We start from the raw sequence: 22,737 nt of genomic DNA on the forward strand, positions 1-22,737 counted from the left end.
TATTTTAAAATAAAACTTTGAAATGAAGAAAAATGATATGTTTGCTAACAACATAATGAGGAGGGCGTTGGTTTTAGCACAGTTTTTGACAGTACCTATCAACAGAAAATTACCTTAGAATTCGGGATGGGTGATTTCAGATAAACTGGGGCTGGTACCAGTTGTTGGAATAAACTGAGGGGTTTGCTGAAGCTGAGACTTTAATGCAGCCTCAGGGAAACGCGCAGCCTTTTTACTAGGAAAGTTGTGTACTTGGGAGGAAAGAAACATCAAAAATCTAGCTGTGATACGCAGCTTACCAGCCTGATTCAGAGAATGTCCACTCATTCTTCAGCTGATTAGAGAAGACAGGGTGTTTCACAGTTGTGGAAACATGTTTCAAACGGAACCTGGACCTTTGCCACAGCAGTTCAGTTTTGCTCTTGGGCAGATTAATGGTTCTGCGTAGCTTGCCAAATCTGTGTATCTCCAAGAGATAGTATCTCAGGAAACAAGCTCAGACAAACTCTCCCAAAGATAAAAAAGTCTCTTTAAGACCCCTGTAATGTAAATATCCTGAGGTGTGCATGCTGCTAGGGTCTGTTTAACTCCGAGGGATCCCGCAATAAGCAAGATCAAATTCCATTTAAAAAGAAGTCCAGCAAAATCACTTCTAGAAAACACCGTAAACTTTAACAGGAAACTTTGGGGATTTTTCATTCAGTCTTCTTTCACTCAGCCTCTTTAACTTCTTTGGAAGCTTGCTGGTGAAATACACTTTGCTGCTTTTTAAAGTGCCCTGTGCATTATTCTAGATTGTTGTCAGATGAACACTTACAAAAACCAAGTAGCAGATATCAAGCCGCTTCTTTCCTGTAGAATGTTTACCACTGGGAAAAATAAAAATAAATCAAGCAGCCAACACAGATTATGTCCTATAACGTAAGTCAGAAAACCATAGTGGTGGGGTTCTGAGGCTTTTTCAATTTTCTGTTAACCATCAAACTCAGATCCTGAGGGTGTGTCCCCCACGATCAAAAGCTTGTAAATGCAGAGCGCAGCATTTGCAGACCTGAGGCTTATCCCTGCCTTCATCTTCACTTTTTGTTCTTTCATATTAAACAACTACTTCTAAATAGTTCCTAATATTTCACTAGAAATTGTCAGTAGTGTTTTCAAACCAAAGGTGAATCCAAGGAAAGGTGCCTCAGCGAAGCACTGTGAAGTTTGGAGGTGGTCGGTTAGGGATCATTTATTTGCAGCTTGCTTCCGTTGCTGTGCTTCACAGGTATTTTCCTAAAGAGAAAAAAACTTCATTTTTGAGAGCTTACTCATGAACATTGGCTCTTCTGGTGAGAGAGAAATGGTAAATCTGTCTGTACCTCTACACTGAGAGCAGCCGGCTGGCAAATGCTTGTGTGTATTCAGAATGCACGCACTCACGGTGTTTATTTATATAGATATTGTTGTTTTATTACTGTCTGCAGGTTGAAGCCTTCTATATCAAAACCTAAATGCATTATATCGTTTTATAATAGACTATGTAAGGCAAAGCTTGCTTTGGTGAAAAATTATATACGATTTGGTATTTCATTAATGAAAGTATAGAAATCAAAAGTGTTTGATGAATCTAATTTCATATCTGAATTTGAACAAGTATGTGAAAATCATCTGACTTCAGCTCAGTTCTAGAACTAGGTGTAATTCTACATACAGTCATATTCTTTTCAATTATTATTTCTGCATTTAATATAGAATATTAAATAGAATATTAATAATACTATAATAATATACAAAGCAAGTGATACACTATGCAATTGCTGACCAGCCGCCGGCCAACGCCCAGCCCGTCCCCGAGCAGCGATCGCTGCCCCCCAGCCAGCTCCCCCCAGTTTCTATACTGGGCATGACGCCATAGGGTATGGACTAGCCCTTGGGCCAGTGGGGGTCAGCTGGCCTGGCCGTGCCCCCTCCCAGCTCCTTGTGCACCGGGCAGGGCATGGGGAGCGGGAAAGTCCTTGACTGGTGTAAGCACTGCTGAGCAACAACCGAAACATCAGTGTGGTATCAACAGTATTCTCATCCTAAATCCAAACCACAGCACTACGCCAGCTACTAGGAAGAAAATTAACTCTATCCCAGCTGACGCCAGGACATATCTGTGTTCTATTGATCATTTAAAAAAAAAAAAATCAGTTACATTTCTCTAAATTCATGAGATTTGGAATGCTTCCAGGTTCATAACCTCTTAGGACTTTAAAGGAACATCTCCGATCGTGCTGTGGCTGTAGCGGTAGAGATCTGTGTTGCTCTGTGCATTCCTCATTTAGCTCTTTTCTGCAGCTGGAATGTGAACTTCAGTCTACAAAATTTTCTCCTTATAGTCTATACAACGAAATTGAAGGCTACCCCCTGCTGAAGTAGAAAATGCTGTCATCTCAAGCTTATGCCTTTATTCTCTTCTTACTATCTTCACTCTTAAGATTTCTTATCCAGTGTCTTGCCACGGGGTTTCATGCTTTGCGCAGTACTCAGCATTGTCCTTGGGGTGCGTAAGCTCCTTGGTTTGTCATGCTTCCACAGACCTTTCCTGAAAGACATTCCCTGACATGTCGATGCTGGGCAAACGCTTTTATTACTTCTGTTACGGGATTAACGCAGTTGACACGCTTTAGCCCCTCCTTTCAGGAGGACAGAGTTCCATTCAAGAAGCAGCTTGTTTATCGCCTCAGTCTTTGCTGATAAAGCCACCACTCAGACATTACATACCTTTAGAAGACACTTTTTTTCTGAACCGAACTCTAAAATTATAGTCTCTGAGTGATTTTATAGAAAACATTTCACCAGAAATCCTTCATTACCCTACAAATATGGGACAAAATCAATAAAATTATAAACTAAAATTCAAATTAGGCTATATAAACAAGAATGCTAGCCTTTTCAAGATTCTCTGAAGCCCCCAATTTCTTTAGCGGGGTTTATGAATTCATTCAATTCTTGGCACTTTTAACCTCTTAAACACTTTTAAACAGTTAACCTTTTAAACATCTTTTTTTCTAAACATGCATTTAATTCAGTCTTTGAAAAGAAAACTTTTTGGTCAAAATATACATTTGCAAAGTGTCCTTATAACTTATAGTTTGCATTCTTGGAGCATGAGAACTTCTCGTTCGACTTTCACGTTTGCAGCTATGCAGCACGAGAAATCTGCACCAGTGAGCTCATACTCTGCCTGGTTTTCTCACAAGAACTTGCTCTCCGGGAATGGGATTTGTTAAGATTAAAAAACAGGAGTTTGTTCTTTCATCTGGGAGGGATTACAGGTCTAACTGTTGTAGGGAGTAAACTTGGTACAAAGCATTTATTAGAAAGTGTGTCAGCACTCAGGAGAGCCTGCACCGAGCATTTAATGCACAAGAGCTTGCTTCTCCTTGCTCTTCCAAAAGCAGACACCGTGTCAAAGGCGAGCTGCTGAAGAACCACTTGCCTCGCCTGTATGCCAGTGCTTTTCATGCCGCTGCTCCTTTTCGATCCTGCACTTGTTTCCGCCAGAGCGCCTTAGTCCCCCTGTTCTTCCCATCTTGTCCTCTGTCCCTCTTTGCTGATTCTTACTTTTGGTGACTGTTTTTCTTTCCTGTCATAGCTTTTCCCTGTCATGGTGAAGCCACTGCCTAATGCTGTCACGCTGGATTTCCAGAGGCTGAGCTGGGGCTGTCTCTGTCAGTACTTGGCAGCTGATGTCACTGCTGAACCAAAACCAAGCACCGGCACCTCCTGAATTGAAGAGAGCCCAGCCTTGGTAGAGGAGGTCCAGAGCTTTGGGATGCTCCTTGCTGTGTCAACACTCCATTAATCTGTTATGAACAAGGGTGAAATAATTTTTCCCTCCCAAGTCCAAGGGGAGAAGTGCTGAAGGATTTGATGGTGTCTCCCTGAAACGCAGGCTGCAAGATGATCCGTGCTGCAGGAGTGCAGTATCGGGGTACCTCTAGTCTGGGCATACTGTCGTCTCACTTTCACCCTCGGCTGCCTAGCTACCTGTGTGCCTTTTGTAATAGTGGGAGGTGGGGATGGGCTAGTTAAGCTATAGCCATGATTTTCTTTTAGCACAAACCCTCAAAAGTTTCCTTGGCTGTAAGCTTGCGGAGGGATGGTTGGAAATGAAATTACTGATTTCTGGAGGCTTGAACTAGAAGTGATTACATGTAGAATTTCAGCTAGGATAATAACCTTTCAATGGCACGAGAATGAAGGTGGCTAAAATTGGTGCTAAAGGTTTGTGACCTCTGTATGAACTGGGAAAGTGAGTGAAGAAATCTCACAATTGTTTCTCATTCCTGTTTGTTTCTGTAGGAGTTATCTTCAAGCCATGGTAACAGCTTTGTATTTTACCCTAACAAAATGTCTCTTGCTTCTTACCAGAATCACTTCTCACTGTTACTGCTCTTCAGAGCGCACAGCCGTTGTAGTTAGGAACACAAGTCACTCCTGCGTTCCCCGCTCTGAGGGGCTGAGGATGCTGTTGCCTCCGTATTCAGAGCTCCTGCCAGCAAGAGGAGCTCGGAGGAGTCGGAGAGGGAGCTCGAGCCACCCGCCCACAGGCACGGTGAGCACCAACCTGTCAGGGAGGCTGGCTAGCTCTTTCCTGCCTGATGAAAGCCAAACCTCAGTAACAATATCACGATAACCCAAAAGAAGCTAAGATTGCAAGAAGATGATCATCTTTATTAGAGCAGATACAGCAATTCAGTACATGAAAGAACTAGAAATAATTGAAAAGCTAACCCAACTCGCAAATTAATCACCACTAAATGGATGAATCTACCTAAACTTTGTGTGGCCAAGAATTTTTTATGCTTTAAGACAATAATTTCCAGCAGTTTAGACTGATTTCTTCCTGTTTCAATTCCTGTGTGTTGTCTGCTCTTTCTCATGTCGAAGATGACATCCGGAGGACTTGCGGCACTATTTTCCACCTGCCAGCTTGTCTCTTTTGTCTACAATAATATGGAGAGAAAGAACAGCAATTACTTAAGCATGACACACATGAGACCACTCTGCAGTGGGCACTGAGCTTAGTTTATGTGTCATCTCTCATTCCCTTCTCGCAAAAGTTTTCTCCTTCATAGCATTGATTTGAATCATACACCACTTTTACAATACAGCTGACCTTTAAAGCTCAAGGCAAGTTTTACTTGCATGTTCATACAATTCCCCTGAGCTGGCCAAGCTTAAATTTCTTGTATCCTTTCATCTGGGGGAATGATTAAGCATTTTGTGCTTTACTTAGCCTTTGCGGTAGCATAGTCGGAGATTTTTTCCTGATGTCTAACATCTTTTAATGAGTGAAATTTGTTAAATTCTAGCCAGAGTTATCATTTGTTACTTATTGGATTTTTTTCTGTGACACAAATCAGTGCAGCAGCCCAGTCTCTAGAATGGACACAACTACCATAACGTATGCGTGTTTCCTTTTAGAAAATTAAACTTCTTTGACTCCTAAAGGATTCCTGAAAGAGAAGGAATTCTTACCGTCAGTTCCAGAAAGGGAGCCAAACATCCTGTGGAACAAAGAGATAACAGTTGAAAGGAGAGGTAACACATCAAATGCTGCGTGAGGTGAGGATGTATGAAAGCAAATTCTCTCTCAGGTACATCTTGTATACAGGCAGAGAAGAGATGGTCATCTCCTTGCTCTCCCTCTCAGCTCAGGAGGGGGAACTGTTGTAGGAAATATATTTTTAAACAACTGCCACGGGAAAAGACAATTATGGAAAAAAAGGAATAGAAGAAATCAAAACCTTTCAACTCCTACCTCATTTTTTTGTTGCAGGCTATGAGATATCTTCCTCCTTGAGGCTGTATGTGAAATGACAGATAGCTGTGCTCCCATGTGGGAGGTCGACTTAATGGCTGTCTGAAAATAGCTAGCTTGTCTGCCTTCACTTCTCCTCAGAATATTTTCTTCTACACTATTCCTATGAGGCAAGAGCTAATTTAACTGGTAACAGGACGTTTATGGGAATTTGGTGTTAATCCTTATATTCTATAAAACATTACTAACTGCACTATGTTTCCTGAATGTCAAGCAGCCAATGATTAGTTATCACCTCAGCTGTTAGTTGCATTTAATCTCTTGTACTGCCTGTCAGTTTGCCTTTTCGCTTAGAAACTCTTTGAGGTATTCACTTAATACAAATGGGCATTATAACAATTCTAGCTCCACTATGGTCCAGAAAAATTAATTCATTAAAAATTTTAGAGCCGCCGGTGTATTTGAAGTTGTGTTTACTGTGGTGCTGTGGCAAATGAGCACCATGGCATGGTCAAACTTGATGAGGGTAAGCAAAAGGGTTTTCTGCAGTGAGCAGAGTTACTTACTGGGACTCCTGGCCTTCCAGGAGTTGTCGGTAAGTAGTGATCTCTTGCTCCAGTTGAGTCTTGATATCCATGAGGATCCTGTATTCGCTGTTCTGGTGCTCCATATCAGCTCGGAGCTCAGCCAGCTGCGCCTCGAGGCTGCTGATCAGGCCCTGGAACTGCGCCAGCTGGGCATTGTAACGCCCTTCCGTCTCCGCCAAGGTGCCTTCCAGCGCAGCTTTCTGAGAGGTTGGAGGGGAAACCACAAAAATGTTGCTGCCAGATGCAGGACTCCTTCTAGGGAGGGGAATGTGTGCCTATTTCGGGGGGGGGTCATGCAGTGCAAATTTTAACGTACCATGTTGAGCTGGGACTGAAGCTCTAATTCCAGCCCTTGGAGGGTGCGTCTCAGGTCAGTGACTTCGGACTTGCTGCTCTGCAGTTGTTCGCTATTGACAGCTACTTCATGGTTCAGCTCTTCAGTCTGAAACAGGGAAAACATTACATCAGGAATATGGGGCCTCTAAGTAGAGGTCATAAGACTTCTGCAGCAGTTTTCTGTGTGTTTTAATAATTATTTTGTTTCTTTCATGGATTTTTTTGTCAGTATTTGTATAGTATGGAGTTTTTTCTACCTTCTTGTGGAACCAGGCCTCAGCGTCCTTCCTGTACTTCTCAGCCATGTGTTCATACTGGTCTCTCATATCAGCCAGGGTCTTGGACAGGTCAATGCCTGGAGCAGAGTCCAGTTCAACATTGACTTGGCCAGCTACTTGTCCTCCCAGGGCACTCATTTCCTATGTGGGCACGGCAGAGGAAGACAAAAGAGGGTACAATCATAAACTGAAAACATTACGAACCTTCCATTCTTTCTTCAAGGGCTAAGGTCTGACTGACGCCCCTTAAGGACTTGCAAGGGGTATCTTTAGTCTCCCAGTCTACACAGAAATCTTTTCGTCAGTGTTGGAGAGCCCAGGGCAATCCTGAGGGACTCCGCATTTCCACACGCTGTTTTTCTAATGTCACTTTCAAACATGTTTCTTGGGGTTTTTTTACCTCCTCGTGGTTTTTCTTTAGGTAGGCCAGCTCCTCCTTTAAGTTTTCAATCTGCAGCTCCAGGTCTGTTCTAGCCAGGGTCAGCTCATCCAGGACCCTGCGCAGGCCGTTGATGTCAGCCTCCACGCTCATCCGAAGAGCTTGCTCTGTTTCAAACCTTAAAAAAGCAAACCAACACTATTCAGGTTAGCTGACACTATTCAGGTTAGCTGATTAAGCCAGCCCACCGTGAAACACATTATTTGCTATAAATGTATCTGCTTTTGTAGGATTTATGATGTAGCAAACATTGTCCAGCGTTAAACTTTTCTCCACATATTTTACATGACATAAAATTTTCCGTGGTGCAGATGGAGCTTTCAGCAAATACATAAGGGGCTGAACTGCAATGACAGGATCAAACTAGTGTTCATATAGAGATTTTGGAGGCATTCCTTTCTTTTTTCACAGCCACTGCCTTTTGGCTCAACAAGGGTTTTTGCCTGCTCAAGAGACCTTTTTCCTTTCAGAAATTACTCACTTGGTTTTGAAGTCGTCAGCAGCCAGCCTGGCGTTGTCAATCTGCAAGACAATCTTCGAGTTGTCGATAGTGGCATCAAGGATCTACAAACAATGAGAGTTCATTGCTGAGGCTGAAACAACTGTATCTTCTTTCCTGATCTGAAGATAAGAGTTAAGATTCTAGTTCATCTGTAGTTACACCAAATAAAAGTGTATTTTATTGGGTCTCAGTAGGAAAGTATCAATGATCTATAGCAAGTATGTAGCACAGATTTATCACAGTACTTTTGCCATGATTGTCAGTTATGGGTAGGTCCCCTTCCTCTTGTCTGGCATGTGAAGTGGCTCTTAGCTAGAAGTCTCACAGTGAGACAAAACTACGTGCTGTCGAGACGAAAGAGGACTTTGGTGAGCTGGGGGTAGGTGATGTTTTAGGACTGAGGCAAGAAACCTGTTTCCTGGAGGGATGCAAAGGAAGCAAAGTCTGCAGACCCCTCTTGGCAGAATTTGTTCTCATTACACGTTTTCTTAACAGTGGGAAGTGATCACAAGATCTGTATGATACCAAAATAAACAGCGTGTTTGTGTTTCCTAAACGATATGGGCTCATATTGCATCTGTATCGTCTTTGAACACATTTTTATTTCCTAGAATATCCAGGATAGTGTATATTGGTTCTTCTAATGCATCATGAAAGCCCCTAAAAGAAATTTTGTTTTTTCAGAAGTAATCCCTGTTGATTTTTACCTAGAAAGCATGTCTTTTTTCCTGCCACTTTTAAAACTCAAAAGGTCATTCACAAAAAGAGCTGGAACAACATTTTCTCTCTACTAACTAAGGGGAGTAAAAGACAGGAAGGACAAGAATACTGAAAGGAGAAAACCTAATTGCCCGTTCTGCCTTTACTGGAGCTCAGTTTTTAAAGTCAGTAGAGAATGTGAATGGGTTGAAGCAAGGAGAAACTAAACTCCATGGGAGCGGTCATGAACTCCGAGCTGAACAGCAAAGCTAAACCTCAAGTTTTCTTTCATTTATTTACATAGCTTAATCTGCTGCTACCTTTGTTTTCCAGGGTGTGTATCATCTCGCAGTAATCTGTTATCAGGTACCCATGGGCTATTGGGGCAAATCCTGCATTTATATATGGGATTGATTACTTCATGTCTGCTGCTTCCTTTTTCCACAAGCCAAATGTTTCAGCAGTCTTATTTCAATTTGAAGCTTCAGTAAGTGAAATGTGAAAGAAAAATAAATGTGTGGTGATGAAATGTTGAGCTGCTCTCTTCACATGTACAAAATTGTACTTAACCCATTTTTATTTTTACTGTTAAAGCAGCGTGTATGTGCCTCTGAAGTTTTTCAAGCTATGTGGCAGGTAACAGACTACAGAGTTAGGCAGGTCGCTGTCATTGTTTGGCTCTCTTTATATTTATCAGTATATATATGGTCATACATATATTAACTGGTCATATACGTGTATATGACCAGCATGCGTGTATATGTGTGTGTGTGTATGATTCTTTAAAAGCGAGCGTTACCAGACAATGAACTACTAAGGCATCCAGACTGACTGCTATGTACATTCTCTTAGCTAACATTTAAAAAAATAGATAATTCCATACTGCTCATTTTCTTTATCCACCCCATCCAATCATTACACACCCCGCCCAATCATTACATATTCATTTCATCTTCCTCTCCTTTTCATAAACTGCAATGCCTTCTGGGTGTTTTCCTAGTGAAGTTTTTCTCTTTGGGTGTTTATGCTTCCTTCTTAAGTGAAAATCTAAGATGATTTTTAATAAATATTAACACCTACCTTGTCTCGAAGGTCTTCGATAGTCTTGTAATAAGGACTGTAGTCCCGAGCTGGGCCTGGTCCTTGTTTTTGGTACCAGTCTCGGATTTTAGTTTCAAGATCAGAGTTTGCCTCTTCCAGTGCACGCACTTTGTCCAGGTAAGATGCAAGGCGTTCGTTCAGGCTTTGCATAGTTGCCTTTTCATTTCCTGAGAGGAGGCCATCACCGCCACCCAATCCACCACCATAACCACCGCTAAAGCTGCTGCTAAAACCGCTTCCATATCCACCACCCAGGCCGCTTCCTAGGCCAGAAGAGACAAATCTAGCAGAAGAGACTGACACACCCCTGCCACCAGATCCCCCATGGATGCTTGGAGCCCTCAAGCAACCTCCACCGAAACGGACCGAGGAGCCACCAGGCCCCCCTGCCACAGAAGAGGTAATGTGCCTGACGCTGTAAGTGGCCATGGTGAGAAATACCAAGGACCCAACCCAAGCTGCAGCTCACGCAGGCTGTGATCCTGAGGCAGGAGCGTGTGCTCCTTTCCCCCACCCCACCTCTTTTATGCCTGTGACAATGGGAGTTGTCTCCAGAACCTGTTATCTGAGACCCGTGGAATTTATCAGCCTTAAGCCTTCTGCCAACACGGCAATTCTTCTTATTGGTCAGTTGCTATGAAATGGGCTGTGTTTCCTTCCCACATACCTTCCCGCACGGGAGCTGATTCCCTCCCCCTGACCGCTGCCTCTTGAAGCAAAAGGTGGGATTCAGAGGCGGCTGCTGAGGGGGGCATTCAGCAATCTGGTTATAGTTTACCTACCTGGAAGCAAAAGGGCTGGGAGCGCACAGCCCTGCTGCAGCCAACGCTGCGTCCATACCAAAGTCACACGACAGCTTGCTTCATGTAATCTCAGGACGGAGTTTTAACACAGACTGATTAAGTTAGTAACAGGTAGACTGATAACAGAGCTTGAAAGGAGCCCAAATGGTGAACAATATGTGTGCACCTTGACAAAGCACGTTCCCACCCCTCTGTTTTCCTTATTTCCCTTGAGAAAAATTCTTCTTTCGGAAGTAACATTTTCCCTGCTTCTTTGCTCTCGGTTCCTTTTCGGCTGGCAGTAGAAGGGAGGGTCTGACAGAGAACATGTCTTGTCTGAAAGACTCTGGTTTTACAGAAACAAGAATCCTTTTCAAGGAACGATAGCTGTATTTGCAGCAGAGATAAGCGTTAAACTTCCCTGAGTACCTGGGGAGTGAGCAACAACAGAAACAAGTGCCTGAGTATACATCTAGTCCTTTCATTGCTGCTGAAAGAGAGAAGTAAACAGAAGAAACACGATCACTTAGTCTTCTGGTCTTTGAGATTCATGAAAATGTTACTTCCAAAATGTTTAAGTCCTCTGTTATCCGAGATGCATTTTCAAAAGCAATGTTGCTTTTGTTACTGCAAGCTGCTCTGTGAGCATCCCGAACATACGAATGGATACTTACACCTTTTCTTCCATTCTCTTTCTTTCGCTTGCTGCCCCTCACTCCCTCCAGACTCCTGGCGCGCCCCAGGAGAACTGCTCTAAAGGCAAAGGCAGTAAGCTGGCCTGGCAGCATTTGCAGCTTTCTGGGAGCCACCAGGCCTGGGCAGAAATTCTGCCACCTACAAGTGCTTCCCCTAAACAGAACCTTTGGAGCACAAGATGCATGCTGTGATGTTTCAGTGAGAGATCCATTAATACGAAAAGAAAGAATCAAAGATAAGCCAAATGCAATGCATACTCTGTGTGAGGGCCTGTCTAGTCTTTCTATACCAATAAAAAACGCATCAGGTATTTTAGACCCCACGTTAGTGCTGTACTCACTTTGTACAGAGAGAAATGACAAACTGCAGGGCAACAGCAGGAAATTGTCTTCATTTTCTTTTAACTTTACATCTCTCTTTTCCCTCAATGGCTGCATGTGTTTGCTTTTGTTGGGACTCCCTTAAGGTGGTAACATGTACTTAAATGCTTGGAAAAGCCTGTAGTATGGCGAAGTATTTGCTCAAGAAAGAAAGTGCTTTTATCAGTCTGCATAGGTTTTTTTTTTTCTCCGACTACCATAAACTTAATTTATTGGAGGGTCAGCTTTTCCCTAAAGGAAATGTAAGGAATGGTCGCCAAGGGGCATTTCCTTTATCTGCAACTTAGCCGAGGGTAAGGGAGTGAAGTCCCAGCAGGCTGGTGGCAACAGCCCGCGCTCCTGGCTGAGACCTGGCTCTGCTTTACCTTTATCTGCTCTGCTTTACTGGTCACTACTGCTTTATAAAATGGTTCATGTTCTTTCAGGGTATTTTTACTAATTGTGCTGTAAACCATTTTTATTGCCCTTGAGTGACACTGGCACATACTTCACTCTTCTCACATCCCGCTAAATTGGCTTCCAGGGATTGCTAATGCAATTACAATTAAATGAACTCTGCGAGCATTTTAACCTACGTTATTGGTGCCTGCAGCTCCACAGACGAATGAGGGAAGTCAGGTTATTATTCTGAATTTTCCTTTTAAATCTTTAAGTGTTTGTCCCTTCTGATACTTCTTCCTTTCTACCTCTGCTTCCCTCAGTGAAAATGTGCTTCTTGACTCTTTGGTACGCATATTTTCGGTCTTCATCTCTGCTCTTGCTCCTCAAAACTTTGGCCGCCCCACCCTACTGATCATGTCTTAGGCCCTCTTAAAATCACAACTGTGTATGTTTTTCTCTCCTGTTGAAGATCACAGGCATGAAACGTTTGAATCTCTTTAATTCCAACACAAACTTTTCTATTTTTTCTTTAAACTTCTTTGTGGGAAGAACCCATGAGAACAAGAACTGATCTGCAGCTGGTACTGGAATGACTGTGTTGAATGTCTGCCTAAGCTACAGTTCTTAGCTTCCTTGCTTTTATATCCCATCATTAATCTTTTTTTTTAATCCTCACAAACCTTGCATTGCCACATATTCACTGAATGTTCCAACAGATTGAAAGACAAGAATGTTTATGCGCTGAAAAGGCAGGTCCTAGCACATGCACGCGCAGCTGTTCACAGTTTAAAAAGAGGGTAGATAAGAGCAGAGAGCAACACTGTTAACTTTCTCAGAATTACTCTTTTTGCAAAATAGAGGGAATGTGATTTGGTGAAGAGGGAAGGGATTTGGGGAAGGGGCACGTGGGTGCCCCGATTTCTACATTGAAAGAGATGAGAAATAAGGTCATGTAAGGGTTCGGTTTTAAAAGAAATTACGGGAGTAGGACGCAGGCCAACTCATTTTTATCCAGGGATCTAGTTCTTTCATGGCAGAAAGGAAACCACGTTTCAAAGATTTGAGCTGAACTTGAAGGGTACGGATTCCTGCTCAGCTACAGGCTTCTTTAGTGATATTGGGACATATAATTTAATTTCTCAATGTTTGTTATTTATATAATATTTAAATACATTAGTACGAGGAAAATACATAAAAGATCATGAAGAACCCGAACACTTAAATAACTGGGAGCAATGTAAATACTTGGCAGATACTTGAAACTGGATGTGGTGTGTACTTTTGGCAGTACCTCCTTATTGTCTCTTGTCTCCCTAGAAACAGAAAGAGCTTTCAACTCTTGACTTCTCTATCAATCCAGAACTATAATGGTAATGCACATCCGGGAGTAAAGCACCTGAGACAGGAAAATAAAATAGATTTTTTTATAGCATGATTAAAAATGGTGTGGGAAGAAAGGATCGGTTAGGACACCAAGCCCTGATTAGTGAAAGACAAGTCACTGGGTGTATTTTTACACTTCCTTTAACCTGTTATCTGGTTGGTAAATCTCAGCAAGGTATGGTGGGGCTGGAAACTATTATTGAAGTCAAACGTCTAACTGACGAGAGGTCAGGTTTCTGCAGGCAGCGGCAATAAGCAACTTCGAGGCCACTGCCAAAACCAAATCGACTAAGCCTGTCCCAGGCTTCAGAGAAACCAGCTACATGTTGAACGCTTGCCGTGTCAGCTGCAATCGTTCGTGCTGAAGGAGGAGGCCTAGAGCTATTCAGAGGGCATTTTCCCATAGGCCACATGGAAAATTCCTACTCAAAAAAAAATCCCAGACTTGGTACAAACACAGAGGAGATGGGTTTCATAGCGCAGAGAGAAACGAGCTGGTTTATTCTGTTCATGTCTGTAAAACATTCAGAGAGTGTATTTGTATTTGTACTACTTACGTTTATTCGTATATTTATATTTATATGCATATGTTTATATATTTGTATTTATATACTTATATATTATTATTTCTCTTGCTGATTTTATAAGAATATATTTTGATCATAGTCACAAGCCAGGCCTTCCAATAAGGGTAGAGGTTTTACTGCGCAAGCATTAAACACATGTTCTTCATCAGATTAGAAAACAAGGAGCTCCCTTTGTACCCTGCTGATGGATCCTGTCAACTGGATGTGGGCTTTCCTGAGCCTACAAGTGGTTTCATACTGGTTTTTGCTCGAGGTAAATTCTCAGAGTCTCTAGATCTCTGTTAGGCTCAGTGAGAAAATCAAACTCTGTATTGCTCTGTGAGGGCAGCTCCTGTAGCCACTGCTTTGAAGAGCGACTGCTAGGGAGGCATTTTTAAAACAGCTTGTTCACGTAGCAAACACGTTCTGCAGCCCTGGTTTTGTCTGCCCAAAATGACTGCATACCTTTAGGGAAGGAAAAGGTATTTCTAGTTACTCTAGCAGTTTGCTCCATTTTCAAAAAGTAGTAGTTTATAGGCAAATTTCCCAGTATTTGCGTGTATCGGGTAGGTTACCTTCCTGGACAGTCCTGGCTGTGAACTGTAACTGAGAACCATGGTCTTCCACCAGCCTCTGACACTCGTATTCAGCTTTAAATCTTCGTTTCATTAAACGCTGCGGTCTGCGCCAACTGTCTGGATATTTTGGGCGGCCCACCACCACCAAATCAAGCTGACTGAAATACTTGCTGAGTGTCTTTTCACTCTTTTCTAATGGATTCAGCTTTAATAACTAATAAAAACTGTAAGATTCTGGGGACATGGTTTCTAACAGCATTTTCAACAGAAGGGAATTGTCAGCATTTGTTTAAAATCTTTGCATGTGTGTAATCGCTGTGAGCTTTTTTGTACTGCCATAATTTGTGACAGCCTGACATCGGGTTGTGGGAAAGAACTGAACTGAGATTAGAAATGTTGCAAGAAGATGTTGATCAGTAAGGCTGTAAGTGCCTTTGATCCACGGTCGCACTCCCGCTGCCAGGGCTGTCGAAGCGCAGGAGTGCATGCCAGCAGAAAGGTGTTCCCCGCAGCCAGTCTTAGCAACGCGTCTCTGAGCGTGGGTTCCTAAATAGTGGGTTATTAAGCGTAATTGCAGTGTGCATAAACTTCTCTTTAGGCAGTACTAAATAAGTTATTCAAGCCAGCTCCAGTGCACCTGAAATTGCACGTTCACTGTAACAACCACGAGAGAGCATTTGCCCTTAATGTCAATCATAGCGTGAAAATACTTAAAGAAATTCAGAAGTTTGTTGGGATTACCGCTCAAAAATGTTATGTATTACAGGAAACTTAATGGAACTATGTTACTGGGAATACAGAAAGAAAGGATTTTCTTACAAGAATTTTTGCACTTGCTTAACTTGACTGCTGTTATTTTTCATGATTATGGCAGGCTGGTTAACGTGAGAAGTATCACAAAAGTAGCTTCCTTTCATCTGATTTTTTATCAGAGGCACAGTGAATCACAGATTTTCTTTTTTCATTACTTAAGAGGGTGGTGGCGGCCAAGAGGGAAGTCCGCCTTGCAAGAGGCTGGCTGCAGTGAAGGGGCTTGGCCAGGCTGCAGGCAGCTGGAGCTGTCTCCGTGACACCGTTTCCTTGTAGCCAGAGCGCAAGAGACTTTGGAAAGAGGGTGCACAAAGCTGCGAGACTTAGACGCACTGGGCTGTTGTACCTGCCCGTGCCTGGCAGCCGCCTTTGCAAACGAAAACATTTGCTGCGGGTCTAGATCCTGCAGGTACGTGGTAGCCCTGATCCAGCATGAAGCCCCTCAGAGAATTCAGCCCACTCATTTCAGATTCTTGTTTTGGATTCTTCTCTATCCAGCTATTGCCCCCTCTCATCTTCATCTAACCTCCTGAAAATGTTATATTATGCAGGTGGAGATGATTAATTTGCAGAATTAAGAAACTCAGGCACACCCAAAGATTATAATGCACAATACCTTTGGTTGCCTTTGGAAATAGTACAAGATGTCGGTATCTCCACAGTCCCCCCTACAGGCCTGTTCTTTAAACACAGCACCGTTTAATTGAACCTCATTCTTAATAAAATTCTTCTCCTCTTCACTTGGTAATATCAGGCTCCCTCCCTGTCTGTGGCAGCCACTGTGGCTACTAGATGTGTTGAAACCAGAGACAAGACAACTCCAGCGCTAACTAAACGCATGCAAGAACAATCCAGGAGGTTTTGACTTAATCTGAATTTGCTGATTTCATATGGAATTACCTCAAAACCTTCAGGCAGGATTATGCGAAACAGATACTTCCTCCTTTCTCTTCCCTGTCCTTCGTAATGAATTAATTACTAACCTTTTTACTGTCTGTCTATTAATTTGGTTTATTACCGCATCTGGTATCACAATGTTACCCCTGTGAAAAACGTATCTATTTTATTATTATTTCAGCTGTTCTTTCCTTGGCCTCACCGTTTCCCAGGTCTGAGGCTTGAACTGAATGTTGAGACTGTATTGAAAAGCTTCTGTCACAAATCCTATTGTAGATGTTCTGAATTTGCCACTAGAGGATGCTGCGCGAGCCGCCACGCTGTATGGCCTGACGCTGCGTTGTCAGCTTCAAGAAAGCCTCTCCCTTCTACCCAACTGTAGGGCTGTTTCTGCTGCGTGCTTAGCCATAGAAACGGAACTACGCTGAACCTCGGGAGAGCAGAGTACAGTATTCCCTTGCATCGACACTGCAAATGTAGACTGATTTCAGCTCATTTCATCCAGTTTTGATGGGCTTTGATATTACGATGGGCAAATTATGCTCTGGTAAATCCTGCCTGATAACTCCATCCAGGAAAGCCAGAGGCGGGTGTGCTCGGCTCAGCGGTGGACACAGCCTCAGTTCATTGCTGTTAAAATGCTCCGCAGAGCCTGAGGGCAGCACACCCAGCACCGAGGTTTCTCCCCTTTCCCACTTAAGAGCGACAGCAGAAGAGAAGCAGGAGATGTGAGAACGTTCTGACAGACAGCCCAGAAAACAGCTGGCTCCTTTCTGGGATCAGAAACATTCTTTCTATTTAAACTGTGGTCAGATAAGGTATTTCACCCCAAAGTCCATTATAGCTGGTTAGTGCTGAGGTTTAAACCTTGTTTTTTGAGGTAGTCAGCACTGGTGGGTATGAGAAGTAAAATGGAGCAGAAGGCGGAACGGGAGTCTCTGTTGGCTTGTACAGCAGCGGGAGAGTCCTGTTGTGACTCAAGGGAGAGGTATTTTTGCTTTGACTTTACAAATCTCCTTTGTTTCCTAGGGAAATAGTTTCTCTGACTCATCTCTCTTTTCTGCTGTGTTGAGAATTCAGCTTTGGATTGTAACATGTAGACAGTTTGATGCCTTTTTAAATAATACATTGTTATCCAAAAAGATGATATTTTACCTGACCGGAATCTGTTTGCAAACCAAAGTGCCAGTGCAAAGCTACTTGACAGAATAAAAAATGTTAGTGATTTATGTGCCGTTCAGAGAACAATGAAGGCTTGTGAGACCCACCCTTACTGGTTCCAGGGCGGCAGCTGAATCACTCAGCTGGTATCTGGTAGACCCTGTTCAGCTACTTTCTCAGCCCATTGCAAATCAAGGAGTGAAATACAGATTTTGTAGGTTTTAAATGGGTGAGATAGCTCACCCATTTTTCTTCCTCTGTCTAGCGTAAGTGTGTTAGATGAAGTGGAGCAGTTTTAGTAAGAAAGACTGAACCTTGCTTCCCCCCCTCCGGCCTCCATCCTTCCATCCAGAACGCTGTGCAGCCACGGAGCTAGGAATACTGTCTTTGAAATAAGAGTACAGACTTCCTTTATTTTGAACCATCGGATAAAAGACCTGAGCCCAGACCTTCCAACGTGTCAGGAGGACTAATCCTAGGAATTGAACTTCGTGTTATAAGGAGAACTTCTTTGCATACTCATCACTCATTCCCTGATCTAATCCTTTGCTTTTACTGAACGAGATTAGTCCGAGCCCTCATCTAAAAGTTGGGAGAGAGGGCTGCCTGAATATGATTGATTTCTGATTCAGTGACCCAAAGGCAAATGGTTTTGATTTGGCAAAATTTTCATGAAGTTTTGGGTTTAATTAATCCTGATTGTTTCTGTTCAGCTGCTGAACTGGCAAATCAGCTACTTGCACATCCCTTGCAATGTACGCTATGAAAAAAGGTTTCACCCGTCCTTTTTTCTTCCCTACAGGTGTCACTCTTGAGTTTAACGTGAATGTATTCGTTCATCTCCAATATTTTATCCAGACATCATCTGATTAAGTTAGGATACACAATTTTCTTTGGGGCCATATTACATAATACAGCCGACCTTAATTTCTCTGTGAAGGTATATCTCATTTGTTCCACCTAAATTTAAATAAAATGTTAATATACCAAATAGATTGTTGGAGAGACAGTTTTCTTTGCATTGCAGAAAAGTTTATTAGAGGCACTGTTATCAGCAGAAAGTAGATCACCAATTGCTCTGCAGATAAGTGTATGTAGATACAGTGATTGCAGATGAAGAACAATGAAAAAAGGAAGAAGATAATTTTAGGAGCGTCCTAGAAGTTATTCATCTTGACTTCATGAATAACACTTGTAGAGCAGTCTGTGCGTTGGGTAGGTACACAGTGATGTGCTCTGTGTGTTACCGCGTTGTAGGCCGGGCTGCTCAGGTGGCAGTACGGTGGTATCTTAACACACTCTTGACTGCCCTGTGGAACGAAAGAAGAAACCATTACTCTGATGGGCAAATCAAGACTCTTTGCAGCACTGACATTTCAGATGTATCCATTCTTTAAATATCCATCTGTGTTAGCAAAAGCGGGGGAAAGGAGCTTAGCCTGATTCTGTAACTGAAGCTAAGACACCTTGAAATTAAGAGATTTGATTGTGAATGGTTTAATCCCTGTTGCAACTGCAAATGTGGAAGCCATAACACAAGGGATAATATTAACAGGAAAAGAGATGAAACAGAAAATATGAAAGCCATGGGGACAGGATAAATTAGGATCCTCTTTGGAAGATGTTTCTTACCTGTCTTGTCACCAGATTGACCATGAGAGTAGGAAGTAGAAGAATAAGAGTGAGAGGATATTCCTCCTCCTTGGAGAGCTCCTTGAGACGATCTGTGCAAGGAAAGGAGTTTTAATGAAGAGAATGATAAATACATTCATAAAGAGACATACTGTGACATAATGTGCAGTGCATGTAACAGCTTGGCTTTTCCTGGACCTTCCAAGTATTTCTTTATATTTTTTATTTCAATCCCTTCAGCTCTATTTTCTTAGAAAGTTGTAGAAGCAGAAAAAGACTGTAGGAGTATAATTCTTCTACTCTCACAGTCCAGCTGCGCTTGCTCATCTGTTGCCAGAAGGCAGTACATTACGGCTTGGTTTTGCATGGTGATTCCTCTCGTGGAATTCACTCTGCCCAAAGAGGCCAAGAGGAACCGATCACCTGAAAATATGTCAGTTACTGAAAATAACTCTGTGTTTCCGTCTGTGTTTGATGTGCTTATTAAGTTTATGATATATATATTTCAATGCAGATGCTGTGAAAAAATCTGTTGTATTTAGATTTCAACTACAGACTGGTAAAACATCCTACTGTGTCTTCTGTGAGTCCCACTAGAGAAAAGGCTGTGATAGAATTTATGCCCTTATTTGCGAACGGAATACGTACACAATGTCTTGCTGTCCCTCCTGCAGCAGTGCCCGGTACTGAGCAATCTCCTGTTCCAGGCGGGTCTTGATGCCCAGGAGCATCTTGTACTCCTGGTTCTGGCTCTCCATCTCACAGCGGATGCTGGCCAGCTCCTCCTCTACAGCGTGAATCTGCCCTTGGATTTGTTGCAGCAGGCAGCCGTAGCGAGATTCGGTTTCTGCCAAGGAGTTTTCCAGGGAGTTTTTCTGGAAGTGGAAATGCAGGAGTTTAGGACCAGAGCTCTGCCCCTCCCTGCCCAACGCGGGAGTTTCCCGTTGCAAGGAGGGAAGGGCCCTCGGCGATCCTGCCCCACGTACCGTGCTGAGCTGCGCCTGCAGTTCGATCTCCAGGTTCTGCATTTCGCGTCTCAGCTCCGTGAGCTGGTGGCTGCTCGTCTGGATGTCCTGGCTGCTAGAAGTGACCTGCCGGTTGACTTCTTCAATCTGCGGGAGTCAAACCCCAAAGAGACTTTCTGAGTGAGAAGATCCCCTGAGGGAGCAGATTGGCTGACTGAGACCTAGGGTGGCCAGGGAGCCTCTGCCTTTCACCCTGTCCTCACGGAGGACAGCCTAGTCCTTGCTCCGTAGGTCCTGACGTTCCACCCGCCTTTGCGCCTCAGACCTGGCCCGTTCCCCCTCTGCCACTGCGGTCTTTCCCAGCAGCCCTTTCCTTCCCGTTCCCCAGCTGTGCAAGGGAGGAGCGGGTGAGCAGCCTCCCCCTTTTAGCCAACGGCATTGCGTGCCCAGTGCCAGGGTGTCGGGGTTTCCCCACCGAAGGAGACTCCGCTTTGTGCGTTGCTACGTACCTTGACTTCATACCACTGCTCAACCTCTCTGCGGTTCTTCTCGATGATCTGCTCGTATTCGTTTCTCAGGTCGTTCAGTATCTTTGTCAAGTCTTCGCCAGGGGCAGCGTTGACCTCCACGTTCACGTCGCCACCAGTCTGGGCCTGCAGCTGTCTCATTTCCTGCAGAGAGTCCCAAGAGAGAAAGAGCGAGCACGGGTCATTTCTTGTGTTGGGGACAGCGGGCAAAGCAGTATCAGGGAACAAAGGGATGGCAGGCACGTGACATAAGGCCGAATTGGCTTGATATGTGACTTTGGGAACCCTGAAGAATGCAAGGACTGTGTCTTGGCCATGCTACTTATCACTGGATCGTACCTCCTCATGGTTTCTCTTAAGAGCGATCAGCTCATCCTTCAGGGACTCTAGCTCGGATTCCAGTGAAGACCGAGTGCGAGTGAGATCATCCAGGATGTTTCTCAAGCCATTAATATCACCCTCCACGGTCTGACGGATGACCAGCTCATTCTCATACCTGTACCAAAGAGAAGCATTACACATTCATTTCATTACAATGCGTAGGCTTGGTGGTACCGCCTGGAACAGGGTATCGTCACCTGCACTCGGGAATCTCGTAAAATTCATGACATGAAAGATGCAAGGTTCACAGAGAGGCACTCACTTCATTCGGAAGTCATCAGCAGTCATCTTGCTGTTATCGATGTCCAGAATCATTTTGTTATTGTCCACAGTGGCAGAAATGATCTGCAAAAGGGGAAGTTGGAGAGGAGTCTTTCTGTGTTCAGGACACCCAAGACAGGAAGAAAGAAAATCTTTGGTAGCGCTTTGTTGTGGGTCTTAGAATTTTTTCCAGCAGGGGGCCACAAAAAGTTGTTGAAATGCCATGCCACAAGAACTGGTGTGTGCAAGATTTTGGCTTCCCCAAACATTCTGGTGAAAGAATATTTTGATGGAGGAAAGAATAGAAGAACATTTATGCTGGGAGATCAGCAATACCTATGGGTTTCTGCACCCTGGATGTATAAGGAAGGTCTTTGTCCCTGATGCTGTAATTAGTCTTATTATTAAAAAAGCTGATTGTAAGGGAAGGCCTTGGTCCTTCCATCTGGTACATGTAGGGGTGTGCAGAGACAAAGGGAGTTCAGATCTTGCAGTCCAGGTGCTTTGGCTTTGCGCTCCATCCAGCTGAACTGGGTGGGAGCAGAGGGAAAGACTGGAAACCACACACGCCTGGTCTGGAGCCACCTGTGCAACGTGGGATTTCAGTGACGTGCGGCAGCACGTTTGGGCCTGGTGGAGCCGTCCGCGATGCCTCGGGCTGCGCCCCCTGAGCGCATCCCTGTCGCTTGTGGGGTGGCGTGGGGGTTTGCTTCCCCAAGAGACGGGAGGCGCGGCTCAGCAGGCTTCTGCCTGCGGTACCACCAGCCAGGCCGTCCGGGAGCTCCCTCCCACCCCTTTAGAGCCAGCGCCAGAGGGAAGGAGGAGGTCCCCACCAGTGCGAACAGCGTGCGGGGGATGGCGCCACGTTAGTCGGGGCTATCCTACCTGATTTTGGAGTTGTTCGATGGTCTGGTAGTAGGAGGTGTAGTCCTTTGAAACACTGGGAGCTTGTTTCCTGTACCACTCCCGTATGTGGTGCTCGAGCTGAGCGTTCTCTTCCTCCAGCCTTCGCACTTTGTCCAGGTACGCAGCCAGGCGGTCGTTGAGGTTCTGCATGGTCACCTTCTCATTGCCGCTCAGAAGCATGTCCCCCCCAGCACCGAAGCCTCCGGCAAAGCCACCACCGAAGCCTCCTGTAAAACCACCACCAAAGCCTCCTCCCAGGCCTCCGCCAAAGCCACCCGTAAGGCTGCCAGCGCTCATGCCCCCTCCGTAGCCCATGCTGCACGCTCCCCCACCATAGCTTCCACCGCCTATGACAGAGGAGGCATATCGCCTGCAGGAGACGGAGGAGCTCCTGCCACTGCCGCCACCGCAGCCGCCGCCACCTCCGCCGCTCCTGTACGAGGTACTAGATGTTCTCTTGATGGTGCAGCTCATGGTGGAAGTGATCAGGTATCCAGCCCCAAATGCAAAGCCCCCTGCACAGCTCGACCCAGAGAATCAAACTGCAGCCTCCTGTCCTCGCTGATGGCTCTTTATACCTTGCTGGTGGGTGTCACCTGCAAGGCAGTCCAGCTTCCCATGAAGTCTGCCAGCCTCAGTGCTCATGCCAAAAGTGATGTGCTAAGGGGAATTTCTTTTGGGGCTTGGGACAACCC

General features: G+C 44.3%; 1 protein-coding gene across 1 annotated transcript; it reads right to left on the minus strand.

Moving 5' to 3' along the window:
• Positions 1 to 6,356: 6,356 nt before the first annotated feature.
• Positions 6,357 to 22,516, minus strand: LOC309600134 (uncharacterized protein; the record flags this gene model as incomplete). Its single annotated transcript, XM_082332199.1, has 13 exons — positions 6,357 to 6,581; positions 6,698 to 6,823; positions 6,975 to 7,136; positions 7,396 to 7,552; positions 7,916 to 7,998; positions 9,716 to 10,194; positions 19,003 to 19,094; positions 19,651 to 19,877; positions 19,989 to 20,114; positions 20,477 to 20,638; positions 20,834 to 20,990; positions 21,138 to 21,220; positions 22,022 to 22,516. The coding sequence occupies 13 exons, from the start codon at positions 22,514 to 22,516 to the stop codon at positions 6,357 to 6,359; spliced, it is 2,574 nt and encodes an 857-aa protein (XP_082188325.1).
• Positions 22,517 to 22,737: the final 221 nt, after the last annotated feature.

This window comes from Platalea leucorodia (genome assembly GCF_965183815.1).
Source record: "Platalea leucorodia genome assembly, chromosome: 22".
NCBI classification, from domain to species: domain Eukaryota; kingdom Metazoa; phylum Chordata; class Aves; order Pelecaniformes; family Threskiornithidae; genus Platalea; species Platalea leucorodia.